This window comes from Astatotilapia calliptera, chromosome 1, assembly GCF_900246225.1.
Source record: "Astatotilapia calliptera chromosome 1, fAstCal1.2, whole genome shotgun sequence".
NCBI classification, from domain to species: Eukaryota; Metazoa; Chordata; class Actinopteri; order Cichliformes; family Cichlidae; genus Astatotilapia; species Astatotilapia calliptera.
Genome location: NC_039302.1, coordinates 27,749,529 through 27,767,688, shown reverse-complemented (window position 1 = coordinate 27,767,688; position 18,160 = coordinate 27,749,529). Strand labels below are relative to the sequence as shown.

General features: G+C 37.9%; 1 protein-coding gene and 2 long non-coding RNA genes across 4 annotated transcripts in view; 1 reads left to right on the top strand and 2 right to left on the bottom strand.

Annotated features, from left to right (window-relative positions):
* The window catches only part of igdcc4 (immunoglobulin superfamily, DCC subclass, member 4), a 56,910-nt gene extending 38,974 nt beyond the window's left edge, over positions 1–17,936 (top strand). Inside the window, exons 6-20 of the mRNA XM_026172734.1 lie at positions 782–934; positions 2,291–2,701; positions 2,786–2,950; positions 3,647–3,784; positions 4,350–4,526; positions 5,645–5,857; positions 6,124–6,222; positions 6,380–6,566; positions 7,678–7,805; positions 10,250–10,420; positions 10,554–10,682; positions 11,816–11,918; positions 12,034–12,214; positions 12,442–12,570; positions 13,305–17,936. Coding sequence (XP_026028519.1) covers positions 782–934; positions 2,291–2,701; positions 2,786–2,950; positions 3,647–3,784; positions 4,350–4,526; positions 5,645–5,857; positions 6,124–6,222; positions 6,380–6,566; positions 7,678–7,805; positions 10,250–10,420; positions 10,554–10,682; positions 11,816–11,918; positions 12,034–12,214; positions 12,442–12,570; positions 13,305–13,823 — 2,903 coding nt within the window. The 3' untranslated portion in view covers positions 13,824–17,936. The remainder of the gene's footprint in view (positions 1–781; positions 935–2,290; positions 2,702–2,785; positions 2,951–3,646; positions 3,785–4,349; positions 4,527–5,644; positions 5,858–6,123; positions 6,223–6,379; positions 6,567–7,677; positions 7,806–10,249; positions 10,421–10,553; positions 10,683–11,815; positions 11,919–12,033; positions 12,215–12,441; positions 12,571–13,304) is intronic.
* LOC113025222 (uncharacterized) lies at positions 117–5,777 on the bottom strand. 2 transcript variants are annotated; one of them, XR_003272772.1, is made up of 4 exons: positions 5,717–5,775; positions 4,694–4,742; positions 4,430–4,499; positions 117–825 (listed from the first exon to the last, which is right to left on the bottom strand). It is a non-coding gene; the product is annotated as an uncharacterized LOC113025222 (long non-coding RNA). The 2 variants fall into 2 exon arrangements; XR_003272770.1 differs by lacking the exon at positions 4,694–4,742 and having other exon boundaries at positions 5,717–5,777.
* On the bottom strand, positions 5,852–10,205 carry LOC113025230 (uncharacterized). The gene is made up of 3 exons (XR_003272773.1): positions 9,107–10,205; positions 7,805–7,854; positions 5,852–5,914 (listed from the first exon to the last, which is right to left on the bottom strand). It is a non-coding gene; the product is annotated as an uncharacterized LOC113025230 (long non-coding RNA).
* Positions 17,937–18,160: the final 224 nt, after the last annotated feature.

The following is an 18,160-nucleotide window of genomic DNA, read 5'->3' as shown; positions in this document are numbered from 1 at the left end:
TGCCTCTTAGCCTATTGTTTTTGTACTCTACTGCATCTGTCTGTCATTATCAGTGCCTCACTCGCCGTTTATCTGCCAAACACACGCAAAGAACAAACATCAGCAAGTGAGGATCAGATTTGCAGTAGCTGCAGGTGTAAAGTTGATATTAGCTGTCTCTTGTCAACTGCTTTATCCTGCATTGAGTCATGCTTTACATAAGGTGATTTGTCACATCAATTCATTCGCACCTCCACCATTTGTCCACACCCACCCATACACACACATGAAATGTTAATGGGGAAAAAATCCTTTCACATCCTGTGACTCAGCAACATTTGAATTTGCAAAGAATCATTGTTAGAATCAATTCTTAGAAGACTATATATGCATTGGTCATTCTGGTTATCATTTGCAACGTGGCCGTTGGAGCTTAAATACTGACCATTTCTTTTTCACCTCGTATTTTTTAGTTGGTGGCCATAAATCCTCCTCAAAATGGCGGACAAAGTAAATAAGGGTCTATATAGTGAATAGGGAATGATTTCACACAGAGCCTAGGAGTGTGCCAATGCAGAGAGCTCAGTGATCCCAGACTGAAAAGTCACAGAGCCACCTGTTGGTCAGTTTTTGTGATTACAGGTCAAATCCCTCCATGCTCAAAGCAACATCTCTGTCTTTTGTGCTGTTTCTCAGGCAACTGAAAGCCTGCGAAATGAGCTAAATTTTTCTCAAGGCCAGTGTCCTTTTTCTCCCATCAGCACGATCTCCTTTGTTCTCTCTTGCTTTCTTCTTTGATCAGACGGAAAGCCCATGTCTACTGATGTGGTCGTCCTTGCAACAAACCTGGTGATTAGAGACACAAGGCGTCACCATGCTGGTGTTTATGTCTGCCGAGCCAACAAGCCCAGGACCAGAGAGTTTGTCATTGCTGCTGCTGAGCTGCAAGTACCCGGTAGGAGTTGTGTTATGTTCTCTATATTAAGATTAAAGCTTTTTCATGGAGACACCAATGTCAAAAGGTTGGTTCTCAATTTAAGGCATTTCTGAAGGAGCACTGGCTTTCACATAGACCTCTGTTCATTAATCAGGAGGAGGAGAAAGAAAATAAGGAATCATACATAAACCACAGTCTCTTAAATCTTCAATAAATATAACACTCTCCGTTATGGAATTGTTCGTCTAACTGCTAATGTTAATGTCAAAGAGCTCTTTTAAAAAGATGGGCATGCCTAGCTGGTGTCTGTTAAATTAGATGAATTAATATATTATATTAAAGATGGACTATTAAAAACCAAAACTAGCAAAGCTCATTTTGATTTTAAATTGAAAATGTGTTTTACTTAGCAATTTTAACTTTGGCTTGAAACATTTAACATAAATGTGTCTGGCCTTCTCACTTGCTGGTGAATATCTATAAACTGACATTCGGTTTGATTTTTGGTACAGGAAGTTCTTCACTCTCTGGTTCATGCTTCTTCTCATTTTTTGACAATAATTAAGTAGTTATTATTAATATTATTATTATTATTACTAATAGTAGTTGTAGTAGTAGTAGGATTAGCAGTATATTGTTTTGTAAGACATGTCATTCACAATGCAAGTAAAGGAGGCAAAAAGACTTCTGCATTGCATATTGGGAGGTGTAGGCTAAAACTTAGTTGTGATAGCTTCATGTTACTTTAAAAAACATGTCTATAATAAAACTGAAAGATGCACTTCTTGCAAATTCCATGCACCTACTGTTATTAGTTTTCTCAAAAATGTTTTATTAGATGTTTTCTCTTCTTTTTCTTAGGGTCCACATTAAAATCTCATTATCATGAAAAAAGTACAAGCGCTAGGTCCCTCCAGTTTTTTCATGGTGAAGATCTGGTACTCTGGCTCTATGAATTTTCATTAAAGTATGCTTTTCCTCAAGTATGACAACATGTACCAAATCCAAATGAGCATTTTTAGAGAAAGCCTCTTAAGGAAACAAGGCTATAAAAATGCCTACAAGCCTACCTACATCTGTTGAAATACTTGACAGTAGGGACCTGAAATGTTCCATAGTTCCTATTAACCCACTTAATCCCAAATTTTTCCTTGCAAAATAAGTGCATGCATTTTACATGCACTTTACATGCACTACACACAATATGTGCAATTGTAATAGGGGGGTTAAAACGGCAACAATTGTCGCCGGTGGGATTAAAAGGGTTACGAAGTGTATCTTTCAATTTTTTCAGGCAAAGCTGAGGTGTTCAGATGGTAGCCACTTCATGAACTGACATGGAATGACCTCAGACTTTTTCTTCTAATTCTCCAGCCCCCCCAGTGATTCTTCAGGGCCCAGAGACAGTGTCCCTCTCCCGGGGAAACACAGCCAGGTTTTTGTGTAACAGCTCTGGAGAACCTCCTCCAGTGTTGCACTGGTTGAAGAATGGCCAGCCTATAAAGTCATTCAGACGAGTAAAGACCCAAAGCCCCGGAGTCCTGCTAATTAACCAGCTGGCTCTGGAAGATGCAGGCTACTACCAGTGCATAGCAGAGAACTGGCTTGGCACAGCCTGTGCGACTGCCAGGCTGACGGTCATTGTGAGGGAAGGTCTGCCCAGCCCTCCTCGCCACCTTTCTGCTACACCATACTCCAGCACAACTGCCCTGCTCAGCTGGGAGAAACCTGAGTACAACTCAGATCAAATCATTGGCTACTCGGTGCACTGCCACAGCACTGCAGGTCTGTCTTTGTGTCACAAATCTGTGTATGTGAGGCCACATGGCAAGCATGCTTACATTTGATTTGAACGTTTTCAACTTTCAGGCTCTGATAACGGGGAATATGAATTTGCAATGAACAATGACACCACTGAATATCTCTTCAGAGAGCTTCTGCCCCATACTACCTACACATTATTTGTGGTGGCTTACTCTCCCATGGGTGCTAGCAGCCCGTCTCTGCCTATCACTGTAGAGATGCTGGAGGATGGTGAGTAATCACACTGATATACAGATAAAATAGAGCTGCAAAGGTATAGTAAGAACAGCCTGAGTTGCTTCAGTCACTCAAAGAAGATATATTATAAGCTTGTCAACCTTGCAACTACTCAGGACATTTAAGCGCTCATGAGTCATTACTATTGTTGCACGCGTCAGATTCCATTCAGTCTTTTAAATCACGTTTAAAAACGTATTTGTTTGATCTGGCATTTAAGGCGAATTAGGGTAATTTACATCTGGCTCTGTATTTAGATTATGTAATTATCTTATATTTTATATATTTGTAATTTATATTTTATTGTGATTTTATTTGTACTGCGATTTTACTGGAAAGCACTTTGGTGTACTTTGGTCTTAAAAATGTGCTATATAAATAAATTTTGATTGATTGATTGATTGATTGACTATTAGTGGTATCACTGAAAAAGACGTAGTATGTAAACTCAATTGAGCATTTTCCTTTCAACTGTTATTCAAAGTGCAATTCAAATTTCCATACCATTGCCACATAAATGCAGTACACATTTAATTAAACATTAAAAAAAATCTTGTGATGCTTAAAGTTTGACAAAATATGAATTGGACAACTTGTGTTTTTCTTCTGTCCAGTAACCATGCACATCTATAGCATAGGTTTCTTATATGTGTCAGAAATCTCACTTGATTCTTTTTTTCCTTCTTGAAGTGCCAAGTGCCCCTCCTCAGCTGTATATAGCTAGCACTTCCCGCACAGACGTCAAGGTGAAGTGGCATCCGTTGTCCTCAGAGCAGAGTCGTGGAGTTGTTACCCACTACCGCATTGAGTACAGCATTTTAGATCAGCGTAAGTGTCCTAACATAAGCTGCACAGAGAAAACAAGAAATACTAGCAGCTGACTCGTCGCACCTGTTGCCCAATAGCACTTTGGTTAATGTTCTTACATTTCTGTTGCTTTCTTGTTTGCCACTTTAATGACTTTTAATATAATACCTTTTTGTTTCTCAATACTTTTCATTTTCCATTGATTTATACATTAAAGTTTCTTTAGGTTGCATTTACTCAGTTCTTGAATGACAGTGCAAGTTGCCAAAACAAAATGCGAAAACCTTTGACGCATCTCTTATTCTTTGTATGTTATTAATGTAAATTATTTTTAGTGTGTAAGTTATTAAATGCAGAATAGTTCAAATAATTATTAAAACAACTTAATAGGAGTAATGTTAATCATATTTATGAAAAATAGAGCCCACATTCCATAGAACATAAAGAGAACATTTACATTTTATATGTCTAACAGTCTGCTCATAGAAGAATATTTTTTAATCATCAAATATCTTTATCAGTCTTAAAAATCCTATAATAGTCGTGCTCTATTCATGGCTCACATCATTGGTATGTGTTCCCACAGCGGACTCTGTGTTTTCCATGGAGGTGGGGGGGAATGAGACACATTTTACACTGAGAGGGCTGCAACCCAGCCAGACTTACCTACTGAGAATAGCTGCTGGAACTGCCATTGGCTTTGGGGTTCCTTCCGAGTGGGTTCAGCACAAGACACCTCCCATTGATAGCGATGACAGCATGGGTAAGAAAGACATTAGATAATAGTTTGCTTAACAAACATAGTTTAAAGTGAAATGTTAAATATTTTCTACATGATTAAAATAAACTGAAATAAACTTCCCTAAAGTAAGGCAATAAACTGCATCTTTCTTCTTGAAGGCACAGTTCATCTTGAATTTCTTCTCTTACCAGTAGAACTCTTTATCCAGATTGTTCTGGTGCAATTTGAACTGGCTCACTATCAGTACAAAATGATGGGTTGATTTTCAGGGCAAACTGCCAGGATATCTTCATATTAACTACTTTTAACACCATCTTCAAATACAATATAAGTTATATCTAGTGTGCTAGCTCACCTACCAATGTGTTAGCTAACACTGAAGCTTTGCAAAGGACGATGCCATTAAATATTTATATCCTGTCATACTGTCACAAGCCTCTCATCACAGATAGATGCAAGCTTAATTCTGCACATTCTGACATCATTGGCAGGTTTAGTTCACCACAAAACCATTCTTGCACAAAATTGCTCACAACAAGGATGTTTTTTGGGTTTTTTTAGTTTTTTTTTTAGTTTGGTCATCATTTCATGAAAGAACCGAGGCTGCTGAATTTTTCAAGCTGAGCCATTTAATTCCATCATAATAGAGAGAGGACAGACATCTCAATACAGACAATAGCTCCAAAATCAAGTAAATCACACCTAAATAATCTAGATCAATGATGGGAAATTAATTTTCCAATGGAGCTAAATAAGAAACTGGGCCTGTGTTGGAGAGCCGCACCAATAAGCCATCAACAACAGTCCCAGATAGATAATATTAGATGCCTGAAAAATAATATTGGACTGAAAAATCCCTCTGTAACATGTCTCACAACATTAACAACTCTAAGTAATTAGATCCATGCATGGGCACACCCTTCACTCTCCTTTCTCCTGGTTTTGGAACTCACATAACTTCACACTATACTATAAAACACAGAATAGATGAACTGCCTACTGTACTCATGGGATATCAGGTAGCAGCACTATAAGCATCTTATGAAATTATAGCTGTCATGAAAGTCTGATGGTTCATTTAAATAATACATGTATCTGGAATTAATTCCTTTTTTTTTTTCATTTTTCATTTTTTCAAGTGATCTTTGCTCCTAATGAGCTGAAAGTTAGAGCCAGTGTGAACACACTTAATGTCACATGGCAGCCCTCACCCAATCACACGTTGGTCTCTGGTTACAAGCTGTCCTGTCGAGAAGTCGAGGCTGAAGAGACGGCCAATGGGGAAAGGACGACACAGACACACACCATCAGGCTCCGTAAGAAGGCTAGATATCATCTCCTCACTGGGCTGGGTACGTTTTTGGAATGTTTGATTCAAGGCAGATGACTGCTGGGTTTTTTATTTACCCCTGTCCTTGGCAGAAAAGTAAAATGAAAAGTAAAAAACAAAAAACAAATTCAACATTTCTTTGAAAAATATCATTCACGTTAGAGCATTTGGCTACAGGTACCACCACAAATGCCCATTGTTGTTAGCATGCACCATCCTTAGAGATCTCTAGTTGTGCATAATAGGAATATCATTGTGTCTCCTTCTGTTCCTGTATATTGGTATCAGGCCCTGACCGACAGTTTGAGGTGAGGCTATGGGCATTCAATAAACAGACAGATGGAGCAGCTGCAGTGTGGAAGGGAAAGACAGAAAAGCCTCATGCACGTAAGCCTTCTTTTTGAATCTGTACATGCACAAATAAATGAATGAATGCAACACATTTATGTCTTGACCTTCATCACCTCTATGGTGTGATGAAAAAGAAAACAAAAATTACACTTTCCAAGAATCAAAGAAAGTAAAGCTCACTTCCATGTTAAAGCACCAACAACGCCTGGGCCACCACCTCCATTGCCCCCGAGCAATATCCAAGCCACAGCCAACAGCTCTACTTCCATCTGGCTGCGATGGGAGAAACCGCGGTTCAACAATGTACACATCATCAACTACACAGTGCGCTGCAGCCCAGCAGGAACCACCAACGCATCCATGGTTTCCTATTACACCAGGTCAGAATACCAGGCTACACATGTGAAATTCAATGATGTTTGCAATATGTAAGCCATATTGCACCTGAATGGCGCAAATCCTGATAAAGTCACTTTGACTAAGCCTATTTAAAAGTGGTCTTAGTAACTATAAAAAGGACTTTAATAAGAACTCTAATACTCAGATAAACATCTTTAGAAATAACGTATAACCTCAAGAGATGTAATATTGTTAGAATGAAATTGGCCCTAAGAATTACAGATCCCTGTGTTTTTTTGTACACTCTTGGTATTTGAACTGATTAACCCTCTCCCCTTGAAAACCGCTTTAAAAACACCTGTTTGCTTGCTTTCTTTTCTAAGAGCAGCTTGGATTCATTTCTTAAAAGAAACTGTTTTCTATTCACTAGCAGACAGTGTATTTTCATTATCAGTCTTCAGAGTATATAATTAAATGTCATATTAAAAATAATATGACATTTAATTCTAAAAGTTCTTAGATGTATTTCTACAAGTTTTCGTCTATATTGACATGATAGCAGCACATCGTTGCTGCAGATTTGTCAGGTGCACATGTGAGATGAGACTCTCTCATTCTATCACATATCAAAGGTTGTCTGTTGGTAACTATGAAGGCCATTTGAGTACAGCGAGCTTATGTTCAGGACCAGAATGATTTGAGCTTTGTGGCATGGCACGTTATCCTGCTGGAAGTAGCCATCGAAAGATGAGCACACTGAGGTCAATAATTGACAAACAGTATCTGCAACAATACTCGGGTAGACTATGAGATTGAAGCCATTATGCCTCCGCCAGGCTGAACTATCGACATTGTCAAACTATCTTTTTGTTTACTTCAGATTTTGACCCTACCATCTTCTGTTGCAGCAGAAATAAAAACTCATCACACCAGACAATAGATGTCCAATCTTCTATTGTCCAATTTTGGTGAGACTGTGCAAATTATATCCTCAGTTTCCTCTTCTTAGGCAGGAGTGACACCTGGTGTGGTCTTCTGCTGTTGTAGCAGAAGACCACTGTCATTTAAGACGGCACATGTGCGTTTTTCCATGTGATTTCGACATAACCTATACTACTACCCATTCAGGACTCTCATCTTTGTATATTCCAGCTCTGCACAAGAGATTTTGCTTGGGGCACTGAAACCCTTCACTCGCTATGAGCTGGCAGTGCAGTCTAATGGAGCAAATGTGGTAGGACCCTTTAGCGGCACTGTGGAAGAGTCCACTCTCACTGACCGTAAGTTTTCAGCTTCAACCTGGATATTTCAGAGTTGGTTTTCTGTATGCTGTTGATGAAAAAAAAACAAGCACTAAATCTACTGTAGATGGTTCTTGACACATATTTGGTTCAAGAACTCATATTAAATATGCACTTCAAGTGAATCCTCCAGCCATCAGGTCTTCTTTCATGTATGTGAAGCAGAGAAATGAAAAATCCTTTCTTTCATATTGTTTGCGGTCCACTTGAGTAAGTCACTTAACCATAACATCTCATGAAGAACTACTCTGAGCCAAAAGAGAAAATGTGCTTTTAAATGCATATCGATGTGTGGGACCCTGTTTCCTGCAGAAATAGAGAGTACATGACAAGGAAACTACAATATTTCTTTCTTTCTTTTAAGTGGGCAAATAAAAAAAAGGAATTGTGTATATTTTAAGCCCTCCGTAATAAATTCATCTCAAAATAGAGTTATAAAATCTCCTTCCTACCCTTTAACAGGTGGCAGACGAAGTTCACTCTCATTCATTTCTAAGGTTTTACACATGAGAGCAGAATTTAAAACAAAAATCTAGCCCTTTAAAATGATTTAAACACAACCTCAGATGAACAACACATGACATAGTACATGATGTCAGCCAAAATGCAGAAGCAGTGTATGATAAACTAAGTACACTCCATGGTTCAGTAACGTTTAAAACCACCTTTAGCAACAATAAATTCAAGTAACTTGAAGTAATTATTTACTGTTTAAACTAATCAGTCTCTCACATTGTTGCGGAGGAATTTTGGCCCACTCTTCTTTACACTGTTGCTTCAGTTCTTTAAGGTTTGTGAGAATATATTTATGCACGGCTTAAGGTCTTGCCACAGCATTTCAATCTGATTGAGGTCATGACTTTAACAGAAACTTGCTGCACCTTATGTTTTTGCAATCCTGTTGTAGATTTGCAGATTGACCTGTGATGTCCCTTTTCAGCCAGGTTTTAGCTGGCAGACGGCCTAACATTTGACAAAGGTTTTGTAAAGATATGCTCGGTTTGGTGTTCTATAGATATAATGGTGTGCATTATTTGCTGTGCATAAACAGAAATCTGTTCATATTTTTCTTTTACCCTTTTTGGACATTATTTACTGTTTGCTACAGCAGCAAAAGTCAAGAAATATTCAGAATTACCTCTAAATAATAATAATTTAAAAATTGCATCTAAAGAAAATAACATAATGAAAATGTGCAAGATTTAACCTTTTGATTTAAACATATTCCAAAAGGCACTATCTTAGTAGGAAACTACTAAAACCCCTGCTTTTATACTTACACTTGCTGACTGATCATCAGTAGCAACCAGGTGCTGCTAATCAAGTGTGTTTGATTAGCAGCAAGGGTGCACCTCACACACTGCTTCTGCTAGCAAACCTATACAAACAAACATACATACCCTACGATCATTATTGTTTGATGCCGATATGTTATATTGTGCCATAATATTATATATTATGACATTTCATTTAGTGTTTAATTGAGCCTTCAAATGTACAAATACGTACGATTGCAGGATTTGTTTAAAATATTTGTATATAACATGTCCTAGGGAAGGCTTATGCAAAGTTTCATCAAGACTGATCCACCTATCTTGGAGGAGATGGGGAATATACAAACATGCATGCATATATGCTCCGATCATTATAGCATAATGATGATATTGCCTTGGTGTATTATGTTACGTGTTGTCGTTCATCTTTCAGGTCATGTTTAAATAATTTTAGACTCTGCTAAGGACCAGATGGTTTTTTTTCTGTGTCCTGATAAACAAAAACACAGAACTGAAAAATAGTGCACTTTTTTCATATGACTGTACCAACACACCCCTTTATAAAAGTTGAGCTTTTTGTTGGATTAACTTATGATTATTATGCCAGTTTTATTAAATTGTGTCAATGTTCTTCTCCAGCTAGCAAGGTAATTGTATGCAGTTCATCTTCAGATGGTGCAGCTTATGGGTATGAAGGTGTGCGCTTGTGGATGCAAGTGAGTGTGTGCTCATTCATGTAAAAATCAGCATGTTGGCTGGCTAGTGGTTTGCAAACATAGAAATAAGCAGGCGGTGATAATGACTGACAGCTCTAATAAAACACCCAAGTGTAGTAGTAGCTCTCACTCTGGCCAACAACTTCTCTCCCAGATGTGAGTGATAAGTGCTGAGTGGGCCACTTTTAATAATAACATTGACACCAGTAACCCCATCATGCTCTCCACTACTGTGTGTGATCACCTGGGCCCCTTGTCCTTTCTCCTATTGCCCTGCACGTCCCTCTCTCCTGTACCCAGGTGGTAGGGACATGAGGACACAGATGGTTGTCACACAAATATCAAATCCCCCACAATGACAATATACATTCTCCAGCTGTGAGGCCTCATTTCTGGGCTCTAATTACTGACCTGACCCTCCCTTCCCCTCCAGGGCCTTCCACACCTCCCGAGGAGCTGCAGCTGACTACGCTGGACTCCTCGTCGGTGCTGGTGAGCTGGCACCCTCCACTGGAGCCTAATGGTATCATCATCAGCTACTGGATTTTGTACAGTGGCAACCTCAGTGAGCCAGAGCATTTATGGAAGAACGTCTCCCAGGATGGTGGGTGTTTCTTTTCACGACACATAAACAGCATTAAATGTATATTTTATTTTTATATTTACAGTAATATTTGCTCTCTCTATGAGAGAACACATTATTTTGCCTTTTTTAAGATTTGTTTTCTCTCTCACAGGGAGTATTACCAGTGTAGAGGTCCAGGGATTGGCCAGTGGCACTAGATATTTTTTTAAGGTGGGGGCATCTACTGAGGTGGGGCCAGGGCCTTACTCACCTATAAAGGAAGTTCACACAAGCCATCAAGGTATGTGTCAAGCAGAGGTTATATGGGTTATATAAAACTGCAGTTTTGCAAACCATGAAAATGCATTATTTTCATGGTACTGTAAAAGATTTAATGTCGTTTTATATAGTCCTGTGGGAAAGCAGAAGTTACCGGTTTCCTCTGTTTTGTTTTCTAATCTTTCTCGCTGTGTTACAAGCACACATACACTCTTAATGATAGTCTCACACTTCCTGTATATGCACATAGTCCTTCTAATTAAAATAAGTAATTTGTCTCAGCTGGCAGAGAAAGACTAGCTTTCCATAAGCTTGTTATTTCTCTTCTCCTAGTCTGCATCTTAAATATATTAAAATGTCAGATATCAAAGGGTGGCTTCATCAGTGACCCCAGGGTTAATTTTCAATTACTGCTTTGTGTACATAACAGAATTTGCTATGAATGTACTTTCTTTACTCTCATGTCAATTTGTGATTAGGCTTGCAGTCTCACTACATACTTTTTAATTCCATCAGTCAGCGTTTTAGCTTTCGTAATTATTAAATGCCCTGCTTTTCTTTAAACACAGAGCCATTAACTTCCCCAAGAACTATTAAGGATTAAAGCACGAGTTAGGAGTTATGCTGAGGACATGGTATCTGGAATATTTTTATCAGTGCTAGAAGCAGCAAAATGCTTTTTTGTTTTGTTTTTTCTTTTCAGGCAATTGTCCTAATAAAGAAAGGTAGAGTAACAGTTTTTTTTTGTTCATATGGGCTTTAATAGTGTTTGCAAATAGCAGTGGAAGTGGGACTCAGGTAGCTAGTCGGCTGGGAAAGAGAACTCCTGCCATCTGTTTCCTCTCCTCTTCTAATCTAAACTGCCAAAAACACGCAGCATAAATTCATTTTAATGAAGGTCTGCTCTTAAATGTTGCCCATCGCTTTGCTGCTATAAGCTTGACTTACCTGAAGAAATCAGTGCATTTTAGCAGGCCTTATATAACAGACCTGCACAAGTTTTACAAATAATAGTATTTTTGTACAATTCATGAATCTCAGGTAGCAGATCAAATATCAAAAGTTATAGTCAGTATATCTGGAAGAGCAAAAAAGCCCTGTTGTTTATACTAATAGATTTTTTTTCTATTTCCATGTTATCTCAATTTTTAACAGAGCTGGACATCCATGCAGTGACAGGCATTATAGTGGGTGTGTGCCTAGGACTGATATGCATCCTCCTTTGCATGTGTTTCAGCTTTCGTAACAGCAAATCCAGGTATGATTACTCTAGAGTTTTAGCACTCATACAGTGGCTTACTTGTTTTACTGCTTATGAACAAAAGGACACGTAAAATAGAATGTATCTGTGTGTTAATGTTTGCTCTAAATAGGGAGCTATCTGGGGTTCTGGACTCTACAGCTGTGATACCTCAGTATAAGAGAGGAGGCTGCCCCATTCCCTCCAACATACCAGAGTGCAGCAACAGCTATGAGTTGGAGACATTGATGCCAGCAGGTAGCCAAGAGTCTGGTCAACCGCCAGCAGAGGCCCCAGAAGAGCAGAGTCTGATGGCAAGTGATAATCCATTGAATGGGGAAGGTGATGCCCTTGCACCTGAACCCAAGGTCTACATCTTCAAGGGGAAAGTTTATTTTTAGATGGGCATTGGATATTTTCTCTCTATGTGTTGTATATATAGAAACTTTCCCCTTTTTTCATTTTTTTTCTTTATAACTCTCACATTTTGTTGAGGGAAAATACTGATTCTGGTGTTTCAACTATGTTGTTCATTTTATAGGCTGCCTGGAACGGCTCTGTAAGCCATAACTGGGCCAACAGAATCACAAGATACAAAGACACCCTAATAGAAGATTCTCCAACACTCGTGAATGGAGCTCTCAACATGCTAATCACTGATAATGGCATGGTAATTTATTGAACAAAATATGACTTACATTGTATATAAGGCAACAACTGTTCTCTCAAAGACTTTCTCCAACTGTATTTCTAATTTACAGTTTAGTAAACCCAGCCGCACATCACATGTTGCTAAATCTTTCATGCTTACACCCTATTAAACTTTTAAATCAACGAATAATACATTTCAGAATGAGGTTAACAAAATTTGTAACTGGTGATTGATTTTACCACCTGAAATCATTATTTTCACTGCCAGATGCTATCATAAACATCAGGCTAATTAAGCTAAATTTAGCTGCGACAATTGACTTTTTAATGCATCCAGTCTCTAAATGAGGACTTTAATGTGCATTGGATGGCTTTAAACAGTAGATAATGTTGTTTTTATAAAGTAAAATATTGTTTTCAAAGACTATGTCCCAAGTTGCACATCACCAGGGCAGCATATTCACCTCTTTGAGCTATAAAAAAAGAGGGGAAAAAAGCATATTTTTTGCATTTAATCTCAGCGCTAGTTAATTCCAACATTAATAATTTGTTTATTAAATGTAGTTAGTTAAGTACTTTGTTTTTAGCTGATGAAGCTAGTTAGCTGGGTATGCTAAGAAAAGTAACATCCTACATTAGCACAGGCATTGTGGGTAAATGAACAAATGAAGAACTGTCAGAGAATTCATTTGTTCGGGGTGATAAACTAATAAAAAGAAAATCTCATGTAACAGTGACACTGTTTCATTGCAGGAAGAAGATAATTTGAGTACATCCATGTGCAGTAACCAGGTTGAGGCAGAAGTCATTGTTCATTCTGAGCTTTTGGACACAGGGAGGGAGAAAGAAGAGGAGGGCTATCAAAACACAGATTCTAACACCACCTTGGGACCCTCATTGTCAGAGGAAAAGTATTCCTCTTTGAGCCAGCCGAGTTCGCAAGAAGAAGAGGAACATCTAGAAAAACTGTCACTATCCCAAAGCTCCTCAAATCTTCCCTCAGTAAAGCTGGTGGCTACTTACAATGGGGAAATTGAAGATACAGGACACCAGCTGACTGCAGACACAGCACCACATCAGGAAATGGGTCTAACCAATGGTTTCCATTCTCCTAAGATTGTGCTGAGGTCAGAGCGTCTGGAAAATGGGGACTCTAGACACTGTCCATCTGCAGCAGGGAAAGCCATCTCTCCTGGCCTGTCCCCTTCCCCCTTTGTCAGCACCGGACTTGTCCACTCTACCTCAGCAGCACACAGTTATCTGTGCCCATAGCCTCTGCATGCAGGGCATCAACCCCATATGGATTTTCTTTTATGTACCCAGGAAAAAAAACCCCAAGGATTATTTTTATGCACCTCATTATTAGCTTTCTTTCTCTTCCTTGCAAAGTTTTATAGGTACTTTGAATCCATTGTTTCATACTTGTGTATATAGAGTAAACATATACGGTATATTTTTAGTGGTAGAGTACTGTATATGGGTATGCATTCTCTATCATTGCAACCACAGTTTCCTCTGGGTCTTTCCTATCCATAGGAAGGAAAAAGATTTAACCAAGCAGACGGACATGAATTGGAGAAGGTATTTCTCACTGTGTCGTAAATGGCTCTGTTCCACTCAGGAATGAGAAAAGGCCAGGAATTTTCCGTGAGTGAGTGCTTGGACAGGTTATCATCACTGATGAATGGATTGGAAGCACAGGGTCTCCCTGGGTTTGGTAGTGTGGATGCTACTTTAGTGTGGCACTTAGGAATAAGCCTTAAAGAGTATCTTCACACTCTGCAAGTGCAGAACACCTGTGCCTCTCTCCAGCCACCTGCTGTCTCAGGGTCCACAGCCACACACACACACACATACACACACATACAAACACACAGAAAGCTAAAAACCTCGCTAATTCCTCGATATTGCATGTAAAATTCAAACAGTCATGTGTAAACACACATTTAGATACATTTCATGACTGGAATGTGGGGGTCTTAGGTGCCTAATTATTCTAGGTGCATTTATAACCTCTGTATATTTCTAAATATTACATTGAGTCCAAGTACAAAAAATGTCAATTGGAAACATATGAAGTATACAGATGTGGAACGTGAAGTATTCTTTTCCAAAATGCCATATATCCCTGTGGTGTGATTTTGTAATCCAGGGACAATTGAAAAGTAAAACATGTTTTCTTTTGGTTTTTATATGTCATTTATGGAATTATAGTATTTAGATGTTTATTTTGGTATTGGTTTGTGTTGATGGGAGTACTAGAGGAGGTGTTACAACTGTACATCTGTAGTCCACTCTCCTTTCTTTAGCTCCTAAATGGGGATGCACCATTGTCCCTACTATTGTCAAGATACTGTGCCATTGTGTCAAGATACTTTTTTCCCCTCTGTAAATGTATTTTTAATATGAAATACTTGCCACAATTCAAAGTATATAGTGTATTTGACTTGATTCTGCCTGACTCGAAATGTCCACAACTCTTTGCATTGATTTTGACAGACATCAACAAGATCAGCTAGAAAGGAAGGAAAAAATATACAGTGCTTAACAAATTTATTAGTCAGCCAAAAGTGTGGTTTATGCCATTGCTGAACCTGACTAACAGTACTGATACCTACCCAAATCTTTTTTTTCTGTAACGGACAGTATGTACAATCTCTAATTGAAATCATATTTCTTATGTTAAATTATAAATATTGTTGTTAGCAATGAATTTTCAAATTTACTATTATACAAAAAAAACAAGCTGAAGAATAGTAAAGCCAAATTACAGTTATCTAGCCTTCATGAACACAAAAAAATAGTTTTAGTGGTTGGATGTTATAATATGCTTTATAAATTTCTGATTTCTCAGAGATGTTCAGTGAGCTGGTCGACATTTGGGTATAAAAATACAAAAATTATATATTTAGTTTTCAATGTGTATTTAACAGACTTCTAAAATATTTCTGTTTTCTTGTTTTTATGACAGGTCATCTAATAAATTTGTTCAGCACTATATGGGATCCATTTTTTAATGGGTTTTTTTTATCTTTGAAATTGTTCCTTTTATATTCAATCAGTCATTTTCAAAATTAAAACGTTCATATTACAAGCAGTGATTCAGCATCGGTTCAAGGAGGGTAGAGACTGGTGCATCCCTTCTTCTTATCAACAGCACTACCTCATTTATTTTCAGGACGGTTTCCAGTGTGATTTAAGTAGTTTTATGTAACTAGCACCTTTTGAGATCTTATTCTTAACTTGTCTGATTTTACAGCATTTAATATTTGAAGGAATAATCATCCTGCAGTGACTGTATGTGTTATTTCAAACTGGAAATTATGTCTCTTTAGTGCGTTGCAGCTTCCTCTCAGATTTCAAATAGATTGTGTCTGTCAGTGTAAAGTTACCCTTTCCTGCAACATTGCTCTACTGAAAAAAAAAATACATAACCCTATGGCTTTGATGTGATGCATCTGAAACTCATCCACCCAGTGGCATGTGGTTTCAGAACTATACTTCCAGTCAAAGTAGAACCAAATACAGGAACGTTCTACCAGTTTCTGTAATCCGGTCATTCAATCCAATGTTAGGGTTTTTATTGGGTTCTAATGATAAACAAAATGTTGGATTATGACTTTTTTGAATTTAAGTTGCCCTAAATATAAGGTAAAATTGTGAAAATACTTGAAGCAGGCTATCAAATTGGGTTTTTTTCTTGCCTGCTTCAGGTCACTAATGTATAATAAGAGTTCTGGCCTGGATACTTAGTGCATGATGACAAGGACGTGCGACACTCATTACTCATCAGACAAAGTAATTCATAGCTACAGATGGCTCAAGTCTTTGCATACCTTTTACAACTTACATTTTCAAAAGGCTTTATCAGGTGCTTCACTTCAAAAAGAGAGTTTTTAAAATGATAATACTGTTCTGGGGGGACTTTTCTTTTTTTTTTTTTCTTTTTTTTTCTGTAGATTCAACTCTAAAACAATAGCAGGTCCGCAGAGCTTGTGAGCAGTAATAATAATGTCATCTATCTCAAAATATAATCTTAGCATTGAGTCAAGCCCTGTTTATGATGTCTCATCTTCTCTCAGGTTGTTTTTCTAGCAGTGATAAAGGAGCTCAAATACTTCAGCAGCAGAAATGTAAATTGTTGTTTGTTGACATTAATGAAAAAAGCTCAGTGTGTTCAGTGTTCCTGCTAAAAATGCTTTCCTTGCCAAAATTTCTCAAAAAATTTTTTTGCCTTGACCTTTATCTACCCAACATCAAAGTATGACTGCCATTTATTTATTTATTTTTCACATACAATAGCAGTCATTTACAGACAGAAATGAATGTGTGGAAACCCTGTGTGAAACATTGATTGGAAATTAATTAAGAAAGAAAGTGATATTTGTTGCATCTGGATGATTCACTGCCAGTTACAGAAATTATTATTACACATCTTCAAAATGCCACATTAAAAAGGTCTGGCACTCAGTTTAAGGTTTGTCTAACCCACTTAAGTGGTCCATAGAAGGCAAATCAACCAAATGCTCACATGGTAAAAAATTGCTGCTGCACTATTGTGCACACAAGTCTAAACTGGTAAGCATGTTTTACATGTGACCATTTTCCAAACAGTGATTTCCAAGCAGGTTTCCTTTTACTAGTAAAGTAGCATACCTGCTATGATATACAATTTAAAGGTTTAGTGAACAATGCAGCCACAGCTTTCTGACTCGTGCTTTAAGATTTGCCTTTTATAAAAGTTAAAGCAAAGCACCAACTTTTTTTAAATTTTATTTTACACGCGAAATTCACTGTTACTGATCTCTACTTAGCGCCTACTCTAAGTAGGTATCCTTAAAAGGCATGTATGTCCTGAATACTGGCAGAAACATTCTCAAAAGCATTCCAGTTTGATATCTTCAGCATACCTCTCTCAGTCCAAGTCAGCCATGATGAGCCATGCTCAGAAAAGAAGTACTAATTCACTCATAATGTGCAACTTCTGTTTGGATAAGCTTTGTGTTTGGATGGAAATCACTGAATCAAGGCAATGTTAGAAAATCACAGTGAAAACGTACAATGACAAAAAAAAATCTTATGAGCAAAGATTTAATGAAGCTCACAACTATCATTTTCATTTTCAAAACACTGCACTGAATGTAGGTGCTGTTCTTTCAGACTCTATTGTCACTGCACATAAAGTGTAGCCATAGAGATGGTATATTCTCTATACCAATGCACCATTTTTTGTCATGGACAATTTAAAACAATTGAAAATTAGTTAGTTTGTGCTTGGGAGTTAATCAAGTGAAGACACCATCAGATCCACCATGAAGGAATTTAATTTCATGACGTTGCAGTTGCCAAAATCTTAGGTAGACATAGTTTAATGCCCCCCCCCCCCCCCCCCCCCCCCCCCAACTGATATTTCACTTCTATCTGGTTGTTTCACTTATGTATTAAGTCTTGATGCAGTAGTGAATTATTATGGTGTGTGGAGGTGACAGAGGATATGAAATGGCGATTAGCATAACCCTGCCTGCAGCATAAATGATGTATACTCTCCTAATAGGAGCTCTGTTAACACTATTAGCCACTCTTTTGAGTATATGTATAAAACCTTGGTT